This window comes from Scomber japonicus, chromosome 7 (genome assembly GCF_027409825.1).
Source record: "Scomber japonicus isolate fScoJap1 chromosome 7, fScoJap1.pri, whole genome shotgun sequence".
Taxonomy (NCBI): domain Eukaryota; kingdom Metazoa; phylum Chordata; class Actinopteri; order Scombriformes; family Scombridae; genus Scomber; species Scomber japonicus.
Window position 1 is genome coordinate 35451128 of NC_070584.1, and position 23144 is coordinate 35474271.

The 23144-nt window shown below is 40.7% G+C and overlaps 1 protein-coding gene across 1 annotated transcript in view; it reads right to left on the reverse strand.

The window, feature by feature from the left end:
* Positions 1–23144, reverse strand: part of LOC128362363 (NACHT, LRR and PYD domains-containing protein 12-like) — a 94742-nt gene that overhangs the window by 63135 nt on the left and 8463 nt on the right. The window contains exons 6-8 of the mRNA XM_053323103.1: positions 15681–15785; positions 15561–15594; positions 13409–14547 (exon numbers count right to left, since the gene is read on the reverse strand). Of these exons, the coding sequence (XP_053179078.1) occupies positions 13409–14547; positions 15561–15594; positions 15681–15785 (1278 nt within the window). The remainder of the gene's footprint in view (positions 1–13408; positions 14548–15560; positions 15595–15680; positions 15786–23144) is intronic.

Here is a 23144-nt window from a genome sequence, read left to right on the forward strand (position 1 = left end):
CGTCGTGTTGCTGGCTGGTCTTTTAGGCAGACACGAAATCTGAAGGTGTCTGAATCAATGTGCCAGTGGATCCCCAAGGCTCTCTCTAAAGTCACATTATTGAAGGCCAGGTCAAGAGCCTTCACTTCAGTAGCATGCTCAGATGGAGGTATACTCTCCAGCACAGATCTGTCATTACACATAAACTTGTGCAATCTCAGTCCACCCATAGCACAGAGCTTCTGTGCCTCCTGTGCAAGCTGAATAGCATCATCCACATTTGCTGTGCTAGTGACACCATCATCAACATAAAAGTCTTTCATGATGAATTGTGAGCCAAGGGGGAACAGACTCTCATTGTCCTTAGCAAGTTGTTTCAGTCCATAGTTAGCGCATCCTGGTGATGACGCAGCGCCGAAGAGATGAACTTTCATGCGGAACTCCTGTGGCTCTTCATTAAAGTCGCCATCTTTCCACCAGAGGAAACGTAGATAGTCTCTGTCAGTTTCATAAACATAGAACTGATGGAACATTTTTTCTATGTCACACATCAATGCAATACTGTGCTGTCTGAATCTGAGAAGAACACCATTCAGATTATTCAGCAGGTCTGGGCCTGACAGAAGATGATCATTTAGGCTAGTTCCCCTGTACTTAGCCGAGCAGTCGAAAACCACACGAAGTTTATCAGGTTTTTTGGAGTGATGCACTCCGTGGTGGGGGATATACCATTTCTCTCCTTCCTTCCCTTGATCGTGAACTTCCTCTGCCTCACCCTTTCTGATGATTTCATTCATAAAGTTCACATACTGTTCCTTGTACTTATCATCCTTCACCAGCTTTCTTTTAAGGTGACTGAGCCGAACCATGGCTTGTTTCTTGTTGTCAGGGAGATATGGTCTCTCTTTAAAGGGGAGTGGCATCTCATAGTGTCCATGAATGTTCTTCTGAATTCCTTCCTTCAAAATATTCAGGAAGAGGATGTCATCCTGAGACACAGTCTTTCCATCATTATTAGTGTCCTTAAAGTCAGACTCGAGAACCCTATTTGCCTCTGCTGGAGTCACTGGAGGAAGCTCTTTAACAGCAACTCTGTGGCACATATTGATGATGCTTGGTGAGTCATGGTGTGGTGACGAGCCGCCTATAATGCTCCACCCCAGGTCTGTGCGAACAGCAAATGGTTCACTGTCTCCTCCAAGGATTACCTGCCGTGGTGCCAGTGCCCTTGAGCAATTGTAGCCGATCAACAGACCGACTTCACACTCTAGCTGTGGTGGGATTTCATCTGCTATTTTGATGAGATGATTCCAGTGCCTTGCCGTTTCACAGGTAGGAATGTGTGTTCGATTCACTGGTATACAATCCTTGGTGTAAGCAGGAGGGAGATTGATGGCGTTTGCAGAGCTGTAAGCTCTCACTCTCAGACCAGACACTCTTTGACTGTGTATTAATGCATCCTTTCCCATTATTGTTGTTAGCTTCAGCCTTACAGGATGTGTCTCTGTTTGCAGACTACTGCTAACTTCCTGGTCAATAAAGACTGTATCGCTTTGGGAATCAAGCAGGGCATAAACAAGCCTTTCCATACCTGGATTGCTGACAGAGGAAACCCACACTGGCACGATCATTGAAGTGTTGGAAGATGGTTCCTCAGTCTCCACACTGTGAGACAATGTGGTTGCTGTTTCTTCCGTGGTGTTCTGATTTGAGACTGACATGGGTTTGGTTTTAGTGTAGTTGTCATCATGTAGAAGCGTAGGATGTCTTCCTTTACAGCTATCACATGAATGTCTAATGCGGCAGTCCTTGACATTATGGCCTGACTTCAAACAGCCATAGCACAGTTTCTTTTCTTTCACATATCTCCGCCGTTCCTCCAGAGATTTCTCTTTGAACTCAGGACAACGATGGAGGTGATGTTTATTGTCATGACAAAACATACAGGGTGGCTTTGAACCTGTTTTTAACTGTCCATGAGTTTCATTCTGTGTGACTGTCTGTGTATGGAAAACACTGGATTTAGACTTCCTTTCTTTCAGATGACGGTTCTCTGAGTTAGTCTCTGATGAGTGGAGAGCGTGGAACGAAGTTATAGGATTACAGACAATCTCTGCCTCCGTTACAATGAAGATGACAAAATCTTTGAAGTTAGGAAACTCCTGCTCATCTCTCATGACTTGAGTGACTTTTCGGTTCCATTGTGATGCTGTCCAATCAGGTAGTTTTTGAACCAGTTTCTGATTTTCTTCACAATCGTTCAAAATGTCAAGACCTTTGACATAAGGCATGGCCTCCTGACATGACTGTAAGAAATCAGCAAATGCCCTGAGTCCCTCAGCATCTCTTGGATGGATCTTTGGCCACTTTGCTAGTTTTTCCCGGAATGCTCTCTGTATAACAAAGGGCTGACCGTACCGTTGGTTGAGACGGTTCCATGCATTTTTATAGGCTTCTTCATCATTTCTATAAAATATGCCATCCAGTGTCTTTAGAGCCGGACCTCCTACATATTTTTTCAAATAATGCAATTTGTCAGCTGAAGCAATGTTCTTTTTATCTATGAGCGATATGAAGGAAGCCTTCCACTCAATGAACTGGATTGGGTCACCAGTAAATACAGACGGTTCTGGCATTGGGAGTCTGTTCAGAGCTATACTATCTTGGACTGCTTGAGCCAGATAACTCACGTCTGTCCGTGCAGGTGATGCGGCCACTGTGACATTAGCGGGTTGCTGAATGAGAGCTGAAGACACAGGTTGTTGAGGAGACACATGCTGTTGTTCCCTTGTGTTATGATCAGCAGAATGAACACTCATTACTTCCTGGTCATAGGTTATAAACCTAGCCCGTGCAACTCTTATGTCCTTTTCTGCTTTTATTCTTTCCAACTCACGTCTTTGAGCTTCAAGTTCTCTCCTCTGTTGTTCCTCTAGGAGTTGAATCCTTTCCTTCTGTTTCTCCTCCTCAAATAACACTTCATACTCTGCTTCCTTTGCTGCTAATTCCGCTGCAGCATCTGCTCTTTTTGCTGCTATGACAGAGTTTGCAGAGTGTTGGCTGGAACATTTACTGGAGAGTTGACTTGCATGTGAAGCTGCAGATCCATAGATGGAGCGAGCATAATCGTTGTTAAGAAGCTCACGAAGACGTTGCTTTGCTGCTTCACTATTAAATTCTCCATCAATGCCTGATATCCTTTCAAAGGCAATCTTAACAATGTCTCTTGTGACTGCCTCACAGGCATCAATACGACGTCTTGTCTCACTGGATGGAGTGAGGTGATCTCTGATTTCCATATACAGGTTAATAACATCATTCTTTCCTTCCTCTAGTGTGTCTATAAGAGCTGCAATGTCGCTCTGAGAAATGTTTAGCTTTAGCTGCTCTTTAGCCTTACGTGCCTGGGTTTTCCATTGCTCATAAATGTGAATCAACCTTTTCTCCTTTTTGTGAGCCTCCTCTCTCTGAAATGCAAGCATCTTCTCTGTGGGATTCCGTAGGCGACCAGAACGACGAAGTTCCTCCTCGTCTTTGTCCTTATCCGTTTCTTGGTCGGAGTCTCTGTAGTCTGAAGGTAAGTTTTCTGCTGCTTCCATTTTTTGAGTGAGTGCCACAACTTTGGACCATCACATCAAGTCCCTTTGTAGTTATCCTTGGTTAGCGGTGTGGTGGGACTGATGAGGTGAAGCTCTTACTGTAGCGTCCCCGGCTGAATGATGGTCATACTCTCTAACTGATGGTTCAGTGTTTTTATTTTTAAGAACCTTCCTTGGACACTTTGAACACACCGTAAGAGCTATGAAAGAAAACAAAAAATACATATTTGCATTAATAAACAAATTAATAAAATAACTGGCTTTATCTCCTTAATCTAAACTGATAAGATGCTAATTGGCCTTCCTGCTAGCTAAAACGTATAACCATAAAACTGCATCAAACAGTATCAAACACCACAATTTGAGCTAAGCATTAAACATAACATGAAAAGAAATGATTACAAACCTTGTGCCCTTATCAGCCAGGTGCTAATTGACCATTAACTATTTTCCTCCCGTCAGGTAGACACGCTTTTTTAACTATACATACACACTGACGACAAAAACTCAAGATACCCTTTACTTCCGGTGAAAACACTTTCAAAATAAAAGCACCAAATTGAATGTCCGTTATAACTAATGAAATAATAACCTGGCCTTAAAGAATGCTCAGAAAATAAATAAATAAACATAAAAATAACACATTCAAGACTAAAGGTCATTTACACATAACACATATATACCATAAGCACGTTATGAATGATATTGATATTACAAAGTTGAACAACTTCTAGTACAATTAGTGGCAGTAAACCAAATGAACAGCTAGGCTAACAATAGCAGCCGTCATATCAACAACATTGCAAATGAATAAACAGCCTAAATATTACACTCACCTTGTCATAGACGCACACGAACACACTGCATCATAAATAACAACAACTTCTCCAACAACGTGAGCAATGTCCACTTTTCACAATAACATGAAGAAGAATGATGCGTCAGTCACGAGGCACAGTAGTATGACATCGCCCCCTGGCGGTCACAGTGTAGTATAGTGGGAGCCTTTCTAACAATAGTAAAGTAGAAAAAATAATTTGCTTTGTTAGAGAAGAATATAAATGCTGCTGCAAACTGATTTCTTTTTTAGCCTGATAATATCAAAAACACGTGTGCTGCCACCTGCTGGCTGAAGTGTGTCATTACAGCTCTGAGTTCTGTTTCCATCTATTCATCATACTCAGTTATTGGTTGATATTGATCAGAGCTGATATCCACAGAGAAATTCTAAACTTCAATATATACATATAATAAATAAATATAGAGATGGATATCTGAGGAGCATTCAATCAACGCAGTTAAAGAAATCTGAGTTTACTTGAAGAAGCTTGGCTTGAATTAAACCTCCTGTCACTTAAACCTCCTGTTGTCCTCAGGTCAAGGACGGACAGGAGGACGGAGGAAGGGAGGAAGGAAGTAAAGGAGGAAGGAAGGAAGGAATGAAGGAGTCAGGAAGGAGGAAAGGAGGAATGAAGGAAGGAAGGAAAGGAGTAAGGACACAAAAAGGACGGATTTAAGTAGAGGAGGAAGGAAGGAAGGACGGAAGGAAGGAAGTAAGGGAGGGAGGAAGGAATGAAGGAAGGAAAGGAGTAAGGAGGAAGGAAACGAGTAAGGAGGGATGGAGGGAGGGAAAGAGGAAGTAAGTAAGGAGAGAAGGAAGGGGGAAGGAAGGAAGCAAGCAAGGAAGGATGGAAGGAAGTGAGGAAAGAAAGAGAGAAGGAGAGGAAGAACGAAAGAAAAATGAAAGAAAGAGGAAGGAAGGAAGGAAAGAAGGAAAGAACAGTCAAAAGAGAGACGGGGTCAATTTGACCCGGAGGACGACATGAGGGTTAAAGATCAAATCGTTCCACTAACATGATTTATCTTTTTCTAATCAAAGCTAAGTTGAGCCAGACTTGAATAATCCTGCATTGTGTGTATTCATGGAGAAGTTAAGCAGCACAGAACTGTTGACAGATCAAATTAAAGCTTCTATTATTATTGATCATCCTTTTTTTATTGGACATAACAGGTGATACAGCAGTTCCATTTATTTCTGCCTGAGTAACACAAACATACAAATGATCAACTTTACTTGGTAAAAACACAAAAACAGCAAATAAGAAACATGAAAAGATTAGAAACAGATGAATGATCGTGTAAATGAGCTTTTTATTGTGGATATTTAGTAAGGCACTAAACTGTCAGCTGTTTGTCCTCTAATATTCTGTTCACATACAGCCAGAGCTGCAACTATTAGTCCATTCATTGATTATCCATCAACACTAAATCAGCACTTCATCATCATTTTAGTCCTTTTGAAGTTTTTCTTTGTCTCACATGATAATAAACTGAATATTTGATGTTCTGGACTTTAGTTCAGACAAAATGAGACATTTAAAGACACTGCCTTTCACTCTGTGAGATTATAACCAGCGTTTTAGGAAGACAACTTTATTTATATAGCGCATTTCATACATATTTCATACACCTCCACGTCGAGAGGAGCCAGATGAGGTGGTTTGGGCATCTAATCAGGATGCCTCCCGGACGCCTCCCTGGTGAGGTGTTCAGGGCACGTCCCACCGGTAGGAGACCCCGGGGAAGACCCAGGACACGCTGGAAAGACTATGTGTCTCGGCTGGCCTGGGAACGCCTCGGGGTCCCCCTGGAAGAGCTGGACGAAGTGGCTGGGGAGAGGGAAGTCTGGGCTTCCCTGCTTAGGCTGCTGCCCCCGCGACCCGACCCCGGATAAGCGGCAAGAAGATGGATGGATTTCATACACTGGGTCAATTCAATGTGATTTACAGACAAACTAAATATTAAACTGTAAAAAGAAGTTAAAAACAATATTTTGACTATTTCCTGACATTTAATAGACAAAACTATGAATAGATGAATGGATGAATCATCATGCTGATTGACAGCTGTACATGCACATCCAGAAGAGACACACATAAAAACATGTTGGTTTCTGAATCCACTATATGATTAAAAAAACAAGTCATTGAACAAGAAGCCAAAAAAGCAAATAAGAGGAGAAAGAACAAAGTTCCTCTATAGGCCAGCAGATACTTCCTGTCATTATGTGTGTTATAGTTAGTGGCTAAACTCTTCCAACATGTTTAAAAAGCTCGCTCACACTGGTTTTCTCTCTGAGAGCTTCTGAGTTTCACTTTGGGTGTTGGACTTGAACATTGACTGAGACTCATAAGGATCAAAGCCACAACCTCCGAACCTCCAAACAGTCCTCTAACAGACTGAGATATCTGCTCTGAGAAAATCAGCTTCTGTTTTACAGATTTTTAAATGTGGATATATGTGACTGACTAACTAACTGTCAGTCATGTGGAAACCATGTTGGCTTTACAAACTCTATTTACAACCAGTGAGAGATCAGGTTGGTACTAAATAACATGAAAACGTTTCTCTGACAGGAGGAGACTCTCCTTCCTACAAACCACACAGAGACACTGAACCAGACCAGACCCAGAACCCAGCATACAGAGGTTCAGTGAATGTGTTGTTGAAGGTGTGGAGGTGGATCAGTGTGTCAGAGGAGACTCTGTAGAAGGACAGAGTGCCAGCAGGACAGTCCACATACACTGCTACTCTGTTAGAGACAGAGGAGGAGGAGGAGGAGGAGGAGGAGGAGGAGGAGGAGGAGGAGGAGGAGGAGGAGATGGGTGTTCTGCTGTTATTGTGATAGACAGAGTAACCAAGAATATCAGAGCAGCTCAGACTCCAGGACTGATCGTTCCTTCCAAACCAACAGTCATCTCTGTTTCCTTTCCTGCTGATTCTTCTGTAACTCACTGATATATAAACTGTTCCTCTCCACTCGACCTCCCAGTAACAGCGACCAGTCAGAACATTTCTACACAGCAGCTGAGGATAGTGATCAAATCTGTCTGGATGATCAGGATATGACTGATCCTCCTCCACACGTGTCACATTCCTGTTGTTATCAGACAGTTTGAGGTTTCTCTGCACTGTGTTTGGATCCAGTGTGAGTTCACAGAAATCTGATGGAGAGAACGAGACACAACACAGTTATTGATCAGTTATTGATCGATCATCTGTTTCTAACCCGATGTGAGTTGCACGTGTGCAGTTGAGTCGGCCATCTTGGACAGTTATGTACAGCAACACCACTTGGACAAACTACAGTTATAGGTTGGATAGATGTATTTCATTCATGTTTCAGCAGTTGGATGTGAGTCCGCACAAAGTATAGAAACAATAGAAGTTCAACACCAGATTTTACATCTGTATGTAACCAGAGAAGTAGTAATACACCCCATGTTTGTTTATTAAACCATAGAACAGTACAAATAATGACAAACTCAAACTTTTCATATGTACCATTCAGTTGATCTATAACATCACACCTCCTGTATTGTAACTGCAGAACTTACTGCCACAGTGTGTGTAATACACAATAAGGGAGAAAATACAAGGTAAACAAATATGATTTAAATATTACGTTAAAAGAAAAAGAAGAGAAAAATAATAATACTAATGAACAAATAAAATAATAAAAAGAGGAAGCAAGGGGTTTAGCACAGCTGAAATGTAACCATAAGTGAATACAATGTGTTAGCATGAGCATTATCTATCTTCTTAAAGCTCCTTTGAAAAAGAGAGAGTTCATTTTAAGTGCAGACCATGAGGGGGAGGACTTATCTAATCCACATTTATCTACATCATAGTTTATTACTATAATTAGGTTATTTATTAAAAATTCAGTCCTTTAATTTTTGAGGATTGCTCCCATCTGAATATTTTGGAAGGACAGGAAATCCACATGTATGGATTTGGAAGACATCAGATCCTGAAGAGATTTCCATCATTTCTGAACAGCCTCACACTCAGAAAACAGCTGCTCTGTTGTTTCTACATTTGGGCCACAAAAATAACACTTTTCTAATTTAAACCTTTTTCTTATGAATTCACTTTATTGTTTTAAAATGTATTTCTTTCTCTATATTTCAACCTTGTCATAACAGTGATAAATAAGTGTATTCCTTGTTCTACCGGGATAGAGGCTATTTACAAGGGATTGTCTCAAAAACGTATTATTACACTTTTCGTTCACATAGTGGATTTTAATCTTACGCAAACTCGGTGTCGGCATGTTCAGTATATTGTTCTTAATCGACTGAATAAGGATTCTTGGAAAGTTCTGGGTCACTTTCTTATAAACCTCAATAGAGCCATCAATATTATATTTAGTATTGAATTCATTCAAATCAAGTATATTTCCATTTTCGTCCAGTAAATGTGTAATTGACCATATTTGTTTTTCCATAAATATAGATTTCCTTCTGCTCTATATGACTCTATTATTCCATAGTGGGACATTATGAGGGTTGAAGTTATGTTTGAATCATTTAGAGAGTTTAATAGGTCATTTACATATTTCAAAGTGGCACGCTAATAAAAACTGAATCCCTCCCACTTTACTGAATACAAAGTTGGGTAATGAGAACCATATCTCTTCACTCTTTAGAAACCATTGGAGCCATTTCATTTTTAATATTCCATTCATTATTTCAAAGTCAGTTGCCTTTATTCCTCCTTCCTCATGATCCTTTTCTCATATAATCAAGTTTATTTTTACAAATGAAATTAACATTTATTCTGTTAATGTCTTTAATAATCCTTGGAGGAATTACTAGAGAGTAAGCAGGATAGATTATTCTAGATATACATTGTTCTCCCAAACAGTGTCAGATCCCTTTGCAAACACTTATTTCATGTTCGTCTACATTTGTCAACATTATCTTAGCTAGTATCTGAACATTTAGTTATCCACATTTCTAGGTATCTGATATCGTTTTTGACTGGTATATTATACGTTGAAGATTCGGAGCAACTATGGATATTCATGATTTCACATTTGTTCAGATTCAAACGTAGACCTGAAGCTTGGGAAAACAACTCTATTTTTTCTAAGGCCAATGGAATTTGTTCTTTATTGTTTAGAAAGATTGTTGTATCGTCAGCTGACTTATGATTCATTTGTGGTTGTTAATGTCTAATCCTTCTATGTTCTCATTTTTAACCGTTATAGCTAGTAATTCTGTGACTGCAATAAATAGAAGAGGAAAAATACTGCATGCCTGTCTTATGCCTCTTTCTACCTTGAATCTGGGACATTTACCTAAAATGTGTTAACAATAAATGTATGTTCTACACACATACAGGCACACAGACAATAAAACAAAGAATAAAAATAAAAGCACACTTACACCTCCAAGGACCTGGTGTCAACCATCGGACTCCAGCAGGCTGCAGGCTGAAAGGAGGAGGGGGGTCAGAGCAGCACATTCTCTTTCAGCATGCTAACATGGACGTTACATGGCTCTAGTCTACTGTTTTATTATTCTCTTCTAATGTGGGGTTGGGCTTTCATACACTTTGATCCAATCTGAATTCACTATCCCAATCCTTCTGAAACCCTGATTGAATCTAATCAGGTTTAACTTTCAACATTTACAAGAAACTTCAGTTAGAAAGAAGAAAAAGTCAAAGATTCAGTTGAGATCTGTGATCAGCTCTGACAGAGAAAATGTTTCCAGCTCTTCCTCCTCTATCACACATTGTCTGTCCATACCTGAGAGTGTCCAGACTCCAGTGTGGATCCTCCAGTCCAGCAGACAGGATCCTCTCTCCTGTGTCTCCTGGATGATTGTAGCTCAGGTCCAGCTCTCTCAGATGGGAGGGGTTGGACCTCAGAGATGAGGCCAGAGAAGCACAGCCTTCCTCTGTGATCAGACATCCTGACAGGCTGCAAACACACAAAACAACACACATGTCACACAGTATGAGAGTACTGGGGGGGTTTCCAGGAAGTGGGTTATGTGAAAACGCAGAGTAAGTTAACCCTGAGATGAGTAAAACCCTGTTATCTGTTCCAGAAAGAGAGGTAACTGAAACTCTGAGTCAGTCACCATGGTAACCGACTCTGTGAACATAACCTGCTCGCTGACAGGTTTTCTTTAAGAAACTCTGAGTTTCTACCTGTCAGACAGGTTTTCCGTTCCTTACGTTAATTTATGAGATGAATATCTGTTATAATGGTATCACTTTTCATTAAACTCAATATATATATCTATAAAACCCTCAGAATCAAAAACTTTTGCAGGTTGTTTAGATCCATTATCAAGTCAACCGTCAGAGATACTTTGAGCATCTACAGACAGCGTCTCATACACACTGAGAGAGCCTGGCGTACAGATACGGCTCCAGAGGGAACCGAACACCCACAGCTCTGAAGATGAAGCTCAGATTCATCGAGTGGAACCACTGGTTGGCCAAAAAACACTGTGATGGACCTAACCCTAACCCTTTATAAAAGCATCACTGTGTTATTGAAGGTGTAAAAGTAGGACATAAGCAGGCAAGAAATTAGACTTTCAAAATGTTCAACTAGTATCTTGATTCTTGATTACTGTGGTGTATAAGACAGAAAGTACATGGAAATTATCCTGCAACAGCTCACTTAAATGCCATGATATGTGAGGTCAATTTAGGAAAGAAAGAAAATTCAAGTTATCTGCTAATTATCACATGACTGTGAAATTTACAGACCGGTCCAATGAGATGTTAGAAATCTGTAAACTCATCAGTGGTGTTTAATAATTCAACAACAAAAACAAAAGAAAACAATAAAAATCTGCATAGAAAGTAATTCTCTGCTGCTGAAGTTTAGAAAAAACTGGTTTGACAAATCACATCAGCAGAGACAATCCTACACAGGTTTAATGTTTATCCTCTGAAGGTTATAAATGTTTTGTGTTTGTTATGTACATTGGGATCTACTCTAAAGACTCATGTAAAAAGGGTCGGTGTTATGAGCAAATGCTTCAGCCTTCACCTTTTTGGTCAGAAACTGCTTCATTTGTTTATTTCTTTATATTTTTCCCCTTTTGGTTGACAGATGAAGAAAACAAGAACGTATGATTATTTACTTTATTATATGTGTATTCTAAACTAAAAAGGTTGATGAATTCTGACCTGAGAGTCTTCAGTCCACAGTGTGGACTCTCCAGTCCAGCAGAAAGTTGCTTCACTCCTGAATCCTGCAGGTTGTTGTTACTCAGGTCCAGATCTCTCAGACTAGAGGACTGGGAGCTGAGAACTGAGGACAGAGCTGCACAGCTTCTCTCTGAGAGGTTACAGACACTCAACCTGGAGATACAAGTGAAACACATCAGAATCTGTGATAAACAGATGTAAATATCTCAATCACATGATATAAAAGTAAAGATCAGTTTCTTTACTTTATAAAACGAAAGATAAACTGGAAAATCCCATTTTTTCACCAACATCTTGGTAAAAAACTATTGTGAATGAGAAATCCTGACATTAGAAAAGCTCAACTTCATAGTTGAGAAAAATACTTCAAAGACAAAGTATAACTTGATCTGACCTGAGAGCTTCCAGTCCACAGTGTGGACTCTCCAGTCCAGCAGAAAGCTGCTTCACTCCTGAATCCTGCAGGTTGTTGTTACTCAGGTCCAGATCTCTCAGACTAGAGGACTGGGAGCTGAGAACTGAGGACAGAGCTGCACAGCTTCTCTCTGAGAGGTTACAGCCAAATAACCTGGAGATATGAAGAAAAAAAAGAAGAAATAGGTTATTAGGTATTTTAAAAAGACAGCATAGTATCTAAATAATAATAAATAAATCCAACTATCTGAGTACTTACAGAGCTTTTTTGGAGGCTTTGACCAATGGCAGCAGCCTCAGAAGAACCGCTTCTGAAGCAGAGTATTTCTTCAGGTCAAACACGTCTAGATCTTTTTCTGATGGCAGTAGGAGAGTTTCAAGTGTACAGTGTGGACTCTCCAGTGCAGCACACAGCTGCTTCACTCCTGAATCCTGCAGATTGTTGTTACTCAGGTCCAGATGTCTCAGACTAGAGGACTGGGAGCTGATAACTGAGGACAGAGCTTCACAGCTTCTCTCTGAGAGGCAACAGTCACTCAACCTGGAAAGTAAATATAAAGAAACAAAAAACAAGCAAGAAGTTACTTTTTCTTTAAAGACAGCACAATATTTAAATAATGATGAAAGTCTGCTGTTTCATTAGTGATATTTGTTACAAAAGAACCCTTGAAGAGATAACTGCTGTGTGCTGTCTGTGTAAGATTTGTGTATTGCTGAATTAAAGTGACGCTGACTTCAAAGAACCTCATTGAATGGTGACTATTATTTCAATATAGTTCACATTTTTATTTCCTACAACTTACAGAGCTTTGTTGGAGGCTTTGACCACTGGCATCAGCCTCAGAAGAGCCTCCTCTGAAGCAGAGTATTTCTTCAGGTCAAACACATCCAGATCTTTTTCTGATGACAGTAAGATGAAGCCCAGAGCTGACCACTGAGCAGGAGACAGTTCATCTGTGGAGAGACTTCCTGATCTCAGATACTGTTGGATCTCCTCCACTAGAGAACGATCATTCAGTTCATTCAGAGAGTGGAACAGATTGATGCTTCTCTCTGCAGACACATACCCACTGATCTTCTTCTTGATGTACTCAACTGTTTCCTGATTGGTCTGTGAGGTACTTCCTGTCTGTGTCAGCAGACCTCGTAGGAGAGTCTGATTGGTCTGCAGTGAAAGACCCAGGAGGAAGCGGAGGAACAAGTCCAGGTGTCCATTTGGACTCTTTAAGGCCTCTTCAACAGCACTCTGGTAGAAATGTGACCACCAGGATGTTGTTTGTTGTTCTTCTGCCAGCAGATTGACTCCAGACTTGATGAATGTCAGATGGACATGAAGAGCAGCCAGAAACTCCTGAACACTCAGATGGACGAAGCAGAACACCTTGTCCTGGTACAGCCCTCTCTCCTCTTTAAAGATCTCTGTGAACACTCCTGAGCACACTGAGGCTGCTCTGATATCAATGCCACACTCTGTCAGGTCTGATTCATAGAAGATCAGGTTGCCTTTCTGCAGCTGCTCAAAAGCCAGTTTTCCCAGAGACTCAATCATCTTCCTGCTCTCTGGACTCCAGTGTGGATCTGTCTCAGCTCCTCCATCATACTTGATGTTCTTCAGTTTGCACTGAACCACCAGGAAGTGGATGTACATCTCAGTCAGGGTCTTGGGCAGCTCTCCTCCCTCTCTGCTTTTCAACACATCCTCCAGAACTGTAGCAGTGATCCAGCAGAAGACTGGGATGTGGCACATGATGTGGAGGCTTCGTGATGTCTTGATGTGAGAGATGATGGTGCTGGCCTGCTCCTCATCTCTGAATCTCTTCCTGAAGTACTCCTCCTTCTGTGGGTCAGTGAACCCTCTGACCTCAGTCACCATGCTGACACACTCAGGAGGGATCTGATTGGCTGCTGCAGGTCGTGTGGTTATCCAGAGGTGAGCAGAGGGAAGCAGTTTCCCCCTGATGAGGTTTGTCAGCAGCACATCCACTGAGGTGGACTCTGTAACATCAGTCAGGTTCTTATTGTTGTGGAAGTCCAGAGGAAGTCGACACTCATCCAGACCGTCAAAGATGAACACAACCTGGAACTCTTCAAACCTGCAGATTCCTGCTTCTTTGGTTTCAGTAAAGAAGTGATGAACAAGTTCCACCAAGCTGTACTTTTTCTCTTTCACCACATTCAGCTCTCTGAAAGTGAATGGAAATGTGAAGTGTATGTCCTGGTTGGCTTTGTCTTCAGCCCAGTCCAGAGTGAACTTCTGTGTTAAGACTGTTTTCCCAATGCCAGCCACTCCCTTTGTCATCACTGTTCTGATTGGTTCATCTCTTCCAGGTGAGGCTTTAAAGAAGTCTTCTTGTCTGATTGTTGTTTCTGGTCTGTCTCGTTTCCTGGATGCTGTTTCAATCTGTCTGACCTCATGTTCATCATTGACCTCTGCAGTCCCCCCCTCTGTGATGTAGAGCGGTGTGTAGATCTCATTCAGAAGGGTTGGGTTTCCTGCTTTAGCGATCCCCTCAAACAGACACTGGAACTTCTTCTGCAGGTTAGACTTGAGTTTACGTCGACACTCAGGAGCACGAGTTCCTGAATGAACACAATAAATAAGATTAATAATTGAATTTTAAAAACTTGACAGTTTAATTTCCCTAAAGAATATATAAACATTATCTTCCATCTCTTGAGACTTCAGTAAATGTCTCATTTATCCATCATGTTAAATCTTTATAGAAATCCTCTTACTGCTCAGCAGACAGTCAGCCAGCTCCTCCTGCTTTATTATCCTCAGGAAGTGCAGTGTGATCTTCAGAAATGCATCTCTGCTTCTCCTCCTCTGCTCTTTCTCCTCACCGTCCAACTCCTCCTCATCCTCCCTCTGACTCTCTAAGCATTCTTGGTAATCAAGACTCAGACTCTTCTGTATCTTCTTTAGCTCGTTCTTCACAAAAGTGACGATGTTCTCCTCCAGCAGCTGAATCAGAATAATATATGAATGACACAAGCAAACTAACATCATGAAGCAAACATCAGATCCATGTTGGACACACTGACAATCCACTGGTCTACAAAGTGCAGCATGGAGATGATTGTGAACCCAATAGATGTAAAAGTAGTTGTTGTACATCTACACACCATAAATATGGAGTCCAGGTGTGTTTGATGCTGCTGGGCAGACTGACCACTGGTAACCTCTGAGCTCTCCTGGTCCACTCTGTGGAGGAATCATGAAGAATGAGCTCACATTATGTCTGTCCACACAGAGACAAACACAAGCTAAAAGGTCCATCAAGTGATATTTGGATGTGAACAGAAAATCAGATGACTCCCTGTAGTGGTGAAGCTTTACTAGTCCTGCTGATCCCACTGAGAATCAACAGCTCAGTCTGTTTGTAGCTTTCAGCTCAGAGTCACTTTGGTTTAGTCCCAACAGCTCTCACCAACCCTCATGAAGCTCTGCCTCCCTCACTGCATACTGCTGAAGGCAGCTACAACCAGTGTGTGGTTGTATGAGACTGGTTGTACTGGGCAGCTCCCAGTGTCAATGTGTCTGACTGTGTGAGTGTGAACGCTGCTCAGAGAACTTTGTCTGAGTCAATAAAGGTTTAAAAACAGGAGACTTGATAAGAGTCTGATGAAAACATCATTATGTTTTTATCTGTTTGAAATCCTCACCTGTGATCATCAGAGTGGCGTCCATCTTTGAAGTTATAAGGAGGATCCATAGACCAATCACTCTTCATAGACACACAGCTGGGTTCAGGTTGGTCCAGCTTCCTCCTGATAGAAACACAACATAAATTCTGCTCAGCACCCAGAACACACTGACACTAAATCTGTCAGTGATTTAATACACCTACTGTACACAACACAGTAGTATCCAGGTAGTTTCATATGAATTCACTGTTAACCATAAACATGATTAACTGTATGAGTAGAGCTGTATTCAGTGCAGTGTGCAGCACCTGGAGGGGTGAAGCTGACACTCAGCCGAGGACACAGATGCATGAACTCCTTAAATCTCAGCTGGTGGTAAATGAGTGTTGGGTTCTTATTGTCTAAAGCTTCTCCTTCATCTACTGTCTTGGATTGAACCTCATTTGGACGTCTCTTTGGATAAAAGCATCTGCCAAATGAATTCATGTCAATAAAATGTTTGTTTGGTCTTTATTAAAGATGCTGTGATGATGAGCAGCTCTCTGGATAATTCTCTGTTCTGCAGACATTTCTGTTGACAGTCCTTCAGCCTGTTAGTGATACTATTGCTTCTCCTGCAGTTGTTTGATGTGGTTAACACACTGCTTCCTTTAGCTCATCCTGTCAGAGACTAATATTAACAGTGTACTCTGAAACTCACAAGAACCCAAGCTGACCACAGCTGCTGGTCTCTGAGAAGGAAACTACCAACTTTTAATGAGCTTACAGGAGCTGAGTGATACTCACAGACACATTTTGGGTGGAGGCTCATTTTAATACAGTATAGTAAATAAAAGGTTGTGGGTGTGTTTGTTTTGGGTCAGTCAGCGTGCTCGCTGGGTGGTGAAACCAGTGGCTGCAACATATTTAATATATATCATAGAATAATGATGCAATCTTTAAACACAACCAATGAAGTTTCATCTTTAATTTCCTGATGTTTTAAAGACATTTCTTGTAAACTGTGATGAGGGGCCCCGGCCCTCGTACCCACTCTAACATTCACACTGATCTGCTCTGTCCATCATCACTATAAAATGATCATCAATCAATAGAAATTATAGTTTTAATAAAAACAGCAACAAACTGAAATGATCTAATTACCAACATTATGGATCATTATGGATCAAAATATCAATAAATGATCCAAATGTCAAATAATTCATCTGAGAACTATTTATCCTGATTGAGGTTTGAACTCATGTTGTCCAATAACCTGATTTTAATACTGAGAACTATTTACTTTTAATCAGATGAACGTTGTTGTTTAAAATCAATAATAATATTTGGAGCGGTCGCTCTGAAGGACTCACAGCTGAGTTCAGGTTCAATCACCAACACTTCCCTCCAGGAGAGATTCTGGATTATTGCAGTAAAATGTTTGATTTTGCAGCAGTTTTTCTAAATTATGATCAAATCTGAAAAAAGAAGTTTGATAAAAACCTTCAATAAAAACAAACTGAGTCAGTTACATTTAATATTTAGTGACAGTTTACCTTTTTGCAGCCGGACGTTGTTTTTTAAAATAAATGACTTCATCCTTTGACCGATCACTCTTCATAGACACGCAGCTGGGTCCAGGTCCAGGTCCAGGTCCAGGTCCAGGTCCAGCAGAGTCTGGTCTGTGCTGCCTCCTTGTTCTTCTACACAACACACACAGAGCTTTGAGTGTGAATAATGATGGTGGAGAACAGTGATGGACAGTTAGAGATCCTCATCTCACCTCTGAGCTTTGGTCTGGCTGTCATGTTCCCCACACCGAGAGCTTTTAGAGGGAGGGACTCCCTCCTCTCTGTCCTCACTCTGATCCATGCTGCTGAAGTCACATCCACATCAGTCACACACACTTTCTACCTTCATCTGGAGAGGAAACACAGATCATCCTTTACATCATTTCTCCTGTCACATCCTAAATATCAGCTGCTCCTCCTGTGATTGGCTGTTATTCTCTGTTATATATCAGTGTGAATGCAGCCAGACAGCAGTGTGAGGCAGAGAAAGCTGCCATCAGCTGCTGTACTTCTACTATCAGTCCACTAGATGGCGACATGAAGCTGCAGTGAAGTGAAGAGCAGCACACATGATGCATGGAGGAGGATTTACATTCACTGACAGGCAGAAGGACTGAGAGCGACTACAGAGTCTCTGCACAAAATGACTTTATGCAACAAACAGCAGCAGATTATTTGAGATGAAACAACTGTGATGGAATTCATTTCACCTCAAGCCTTCAATATAACATTTATCATTTCCCCTCTATCAACATTTAAACATGATTTAATTAACTAACATCTAATATTTACTTTGTATGTAATTTAATGTGTAGCTTTATTTAATATAAAAGTTATAATGTAAGATCATGCCAAACTAGTTGATATGGTGTTTTATTGAGAATTTACTGTTTTTAAGCAAGTTGAATAATTTGGTACAAAGTTTTTATGGTTACACCATTTAGACATTTTTACCATAATCCTCTAATATATTCTCTCTAAATGGATTAAAAGCAGAAATTTGATGCTGGGTCCACAAAAAAACAATGTGTGCAAGTTATTCATACGTTTGTAGAGACAAATAAAAAGACAGATAAAGCTGGATAAGCACACATATAAACAAAAAATAGAGTCAAATTTGGCATCTGGTAACGCCAGAGAAGCATGGCAAGGAATTAAACCATGACTAATGTTCCACACAAGGGCCGAGGAATATCTACAGCAACAACCCTGTAAGGTAGTGAGGAGCTGGTGATGGCAAACCAGCTCAACAACAGTGCTGAGGCTGCTACTCTGATGCCTTCCCCTCCCCTACCAACACATTTCACCATCAAGGAATCAGAGGTCCTTCACCTTTTCAAAGGATGTAACCCACGTAAAAAGCTCAGGCCCTGACAAAATTAGTGGAAGTGTTTAAAGAACTGCGCTGAACAACTTGCACCAGTCTTCACCAGCATTTTTAGATCATCTCCCAAATTAAGCAAAGTTCCCTCCCTCTGGAAAACATCCACAATTACACCAGTTCCTAAAGTGTCCAGACCCACTACGCCCAATGACTTCCGGCCAATAGCACTAACATCACTGTTCATAAAGTGCTTTTAGCGTCTAGTGAAGAAATACATCATCTCAAAAACACAGCACCTCATAGATCCTCTGAAGTTTGCCTATCAGGCCTCTAGGGGGGGTCGAAGAAGCAATCTTAACATTACTGCACTTACTGCACACTCACCTTGAGAAACCAAAGGCCCAAGCTAAGATTTTACTGGTTGACTTTTCATCTGCTTTTAATACTATTCAACCAGCATTTTAGCAGATATACTATCTACAGAAGCCGGACTGATCTTATAGATTGTTAGTTTCAGAATCCAGCAGGTCAGAGTGGGCTCGTCACTCTCTGACAGAATGATCACCTGTACAGACTCACCTCAGGGCTGTGTTTTATCATCTCTTTGTTCTTTTTATAAACCAACTCCTGCACCAGCACTTTCACTAAGAGGCACTTTATTAAGTATGCTGGTGACAGTTTTAGACTTCTTTCTAAACTGGTGTGAGAAGTCCAATCTTCTACTGAACACATCCAAAACTAAGAAGATTTTAGAAAGACCCAAAACCAAAACCATCAACCTACTTTCATTAGAGGGGAAGAAGCCGTTGAATACCTAGTACCTTGGTATTATTCTTGACAATAAGCTAAAGTGGGACACTTGGACTGATCACGTGAACACAAACAACCATCACTGACTTCATTGTGTTATAAAATAACTGAAAAAAACAGTTACTGATCAACTTTGACCTCAATAAACATGAATTATAATCTTTCCTGATCAACCTGAGTATCAAAGTCTAGATTATGTATAAGGATCTGGTATGAGGATCTGCTTTTATAGTTTTATATGAGTTCATGTTGAACTGAAACACAGTCAGACTGAACAGTGAGGATCAAACAGTATCAACTGTAATGTGAAGTGTTGATACCTTTAAATGTTGGTAACCTGCAGCACCTGATGAAGACACACACACAGGTTCATTATTATTCTGCAGTCTGACAGAAAAACTCATCAGGTAATCAAAAGTGTGTTTCTACATGTAGACTCTGATTTAAAGGCAGCCAGCTGTTATTCTGAGGATTTACTGCTGGATGAACTTTGTGGCATTGAGTCTTTAACAAAGAGCAGAAATCAGTGATGAAGTGATGAGAGTCTTGTTCTGTTCAGGAAGTCAACACAGTAACAAACACAGAGCAGCTTGTTTGTGATGAAGAGGAAACATTAGAGATCCTAATGAAGACAATTCAAAGCAAACAAAGGTCCACTTACTCAACTTCTTCCTATGAAGGTTTTCTCTGTGCAGCTCTCTGCTGTCTGGACCAGGTCTGTTTCAAAAAGAGCGTTATCCCTCTGAGAGCTTCTTCAGGCTGCTGTCACACTGAGACACTGAACACCAATAAAAGCATAAAGCAGCTCAGAGCTCAAAGATCAGCTGCTCCCTGCTCATATCATAATATCCCCTCATATCTCTATACATAAGAGCAGAAAGAGTCAATTCTTCAGTTTCATTCACATCAGCTCACAGACACTTTCTACCTTCATCTGTGGAGGAAACACTGTGAGCACAGCTGAAAGCATCGCTCATATCAGCTGCTTCTCCACAATCTCAACCATCTTGTGCTTCATAGAAATGAGCTGCTGTATATTCACATGTACACCTGTAGTGAGTTAGAGCTGAACATCACTTTATTTCCATCTGCATCAAACAGCCGATTCAGCAAACTGTTCATGGACACAATGAGTCCAAACCTGAACAAACATCAGCCCACAACTAACTCACTGAATCCATGGCAGCGCTACACTTCCTGTGACATCACCCAGAGCATCATGGGAACTGTAGTCCATCACTGAGAGCATGATTCCCCAAATCAGATGAAGACCAGGAACAAAGAATAATAACAGGAGTAATGTTGACTGCAGGGACGGTGCCAGACATCGTAGACATCTGGGACTTAAGCCTGGTCTTACTAGGGGGGTCCGGGGGTTTGCTACCCCGGGAGAACATTTTGAAAAACAATCCCTTAAATAGTGGCTTTAGGAGACTTTTAAGAGACTGATAATGGCAAAATTTAGACTTAAAATATAATACATTCAAGTTACTGTAATCAATTAAGGGCTTATGCCTAATTAAGGTCAATAAGCCTAGTAGGTGGCTCACTGGAATTGAAAGCACTCATGTAGTTCTATATCAGGTACCTTTTTCATGCTGTTGCAGTTGTTGTCCACTAGGTGGCTATGTCCAATAAATAAAAGCATATTTGCTAATGTAGTAGAAAGACAGTTCAATACAGAAAGTCTACAGCAGCACATTGTCATATTAAAGTCACTGCTGTCACAGTGCAGTACAGTAACTGTACAGCAACATACTGCTATACTACAGTCATCTGAAGTCACAGCACACAACTGTCATGTTACTCATTTATTGTAAAATGATGCAACTAGTAGACAGAAATTTACTGTAAACTCAGTCAAATATTTTACTGTGATCACTGACTTCATTGTGTTATAAAATAACTGAAAACATGGTTACTGATCAACTTTGACCTCAATAAACTTGAATTATAATCTTTCCTGATCAATCTGAGTATCAAAGTCTAGATTATGTATAAGGATCTGGTATGAGGATGTGCTTTTATAGTTTTATATGAGTTAATGTTGAACTGAAACACAGTCAGACTGAACAGTGAGGATCAAACAGTATCAACTGTGATGTGAAGTGTTGATACCTTTAAATGTTGGTAACCTGCAGCACCTGATGAAGACACACACACAGGTTCATTATTATTCTGCAGTCTGACAGAAAAACTCATCAGGAAATCAAAAGTGTGTTTCTACAAGTAAACTCTGATTTAAAGGCAGCAAGCTGTTATTCTGAGGATTTACTGCTGGATGAACTTTGTGGCATTGAGTCTTTAACAAAGAGCAGAAATCAGTGATGAAGTGATGAGAGTCTTCTTCTGTTCAGGAAGTCAACACAGTAACAAACACAGAGCAGCTTGTTTGTGATGACGAGGAAACATTAGAGATCCTAATGAAGACAATTCAAAGCAAACAAAGGTCCACTTACTCAACTTCTTCCTATGAAGGTTTTCTTTGTGCAGCTCTCTGCTGTCTGGACCAGGTCTGTTTCATAAAGAGCGTTATTCCTCTGAGAGCTTCGTCAGGCTGCTGTCACACTGAGACACTGAACACCAATAAAAGTATAAAGCAGCTCAGAGCTCAAAAATCAGCCGCTCCCTGCTCATATCACAATATCCCCTCATATCTCTATACATGAGAGCAGAAAGAGTCAATTCTTCAGTTTTTACACTTTTTGTTGGAGAAAAAACTAAACAGTCCCATTATATATATATATATATATATATATATATATATATATATACATATATCAATTAATTATAGAAACAGTATTTTTTAAAGGTTTTTTTTTTTTTTTAATTTTTTGAATAGATGGGTCAAACATTCAACACAAAGACAAAAATGCTGCAAGCTGCAAAAATGTCAAAATATTTCCATGTTTGTATATTATGGGTCATATAAGTAAAGGTCATCAAGTTTCTGCCTGAAGAAAAGTTTCGAGGTTGTGTTTTCTTCTCTCAAATGTAAAACTGTGTGGACCCTGAACAGTAAGGGTTAATATAACACATATGTGACCTACAGCCGCCTTCCTGCTGCCACTCTAACATGCTGTAAAAACCTCCTGATCACTGACAACAAACATCAACCTTTCTTTATGTTCAACATGTGAGTTCAGACTGTAGATGTGATGGAGGCGCTCAGGAATCACTTCCTCTATTTACACTCTGCTGTAACAAGTCAGAGCAGGAAGCAGCAGCTCGTCCAATAATCCAAAATGAATCATGTTACACATTCACATCAGCTCACAGACACTTTCTACCTTCATCTGTGGAGGAAACACTGTGTGCACAGCTGAAAGCATCACTCATATCAGCTGCTTCTCCACAATCTCAACCATCTTGTGCTTCATAGAAATGAGCTGCTGTATATTCACATGTACACCTGTAGTGAGTTAGAGCTGAAAATCACTTTGTTTCCATCTGCATCAAACAGCTGATTCATCAAACGGTTCATGGACACAATGAGATAAAACCTGAACAAACATCAGCCCACAGCTAACTCACTGAATCCATGGCAGCGCTACACTTCCTGTGATATCACCCAGAGCATCATGGGAACTGTAGTCCATCACTGAGAGCATGATTCCCCAAATCAGATGAAGACCAGGAACAAAGAATAATGACAGGAGTAATGTTGACTGCAGGGGCGGTGCCAGACATCGTAGACATCAGGGGTATGAGCCTGGTCTTGCTAGGGGGGTCCGGGGGTTTGAAAAACAACCCCTTAAGTCTATCAGACCATCAAAATCAGATGAGGAGTTAATAGAA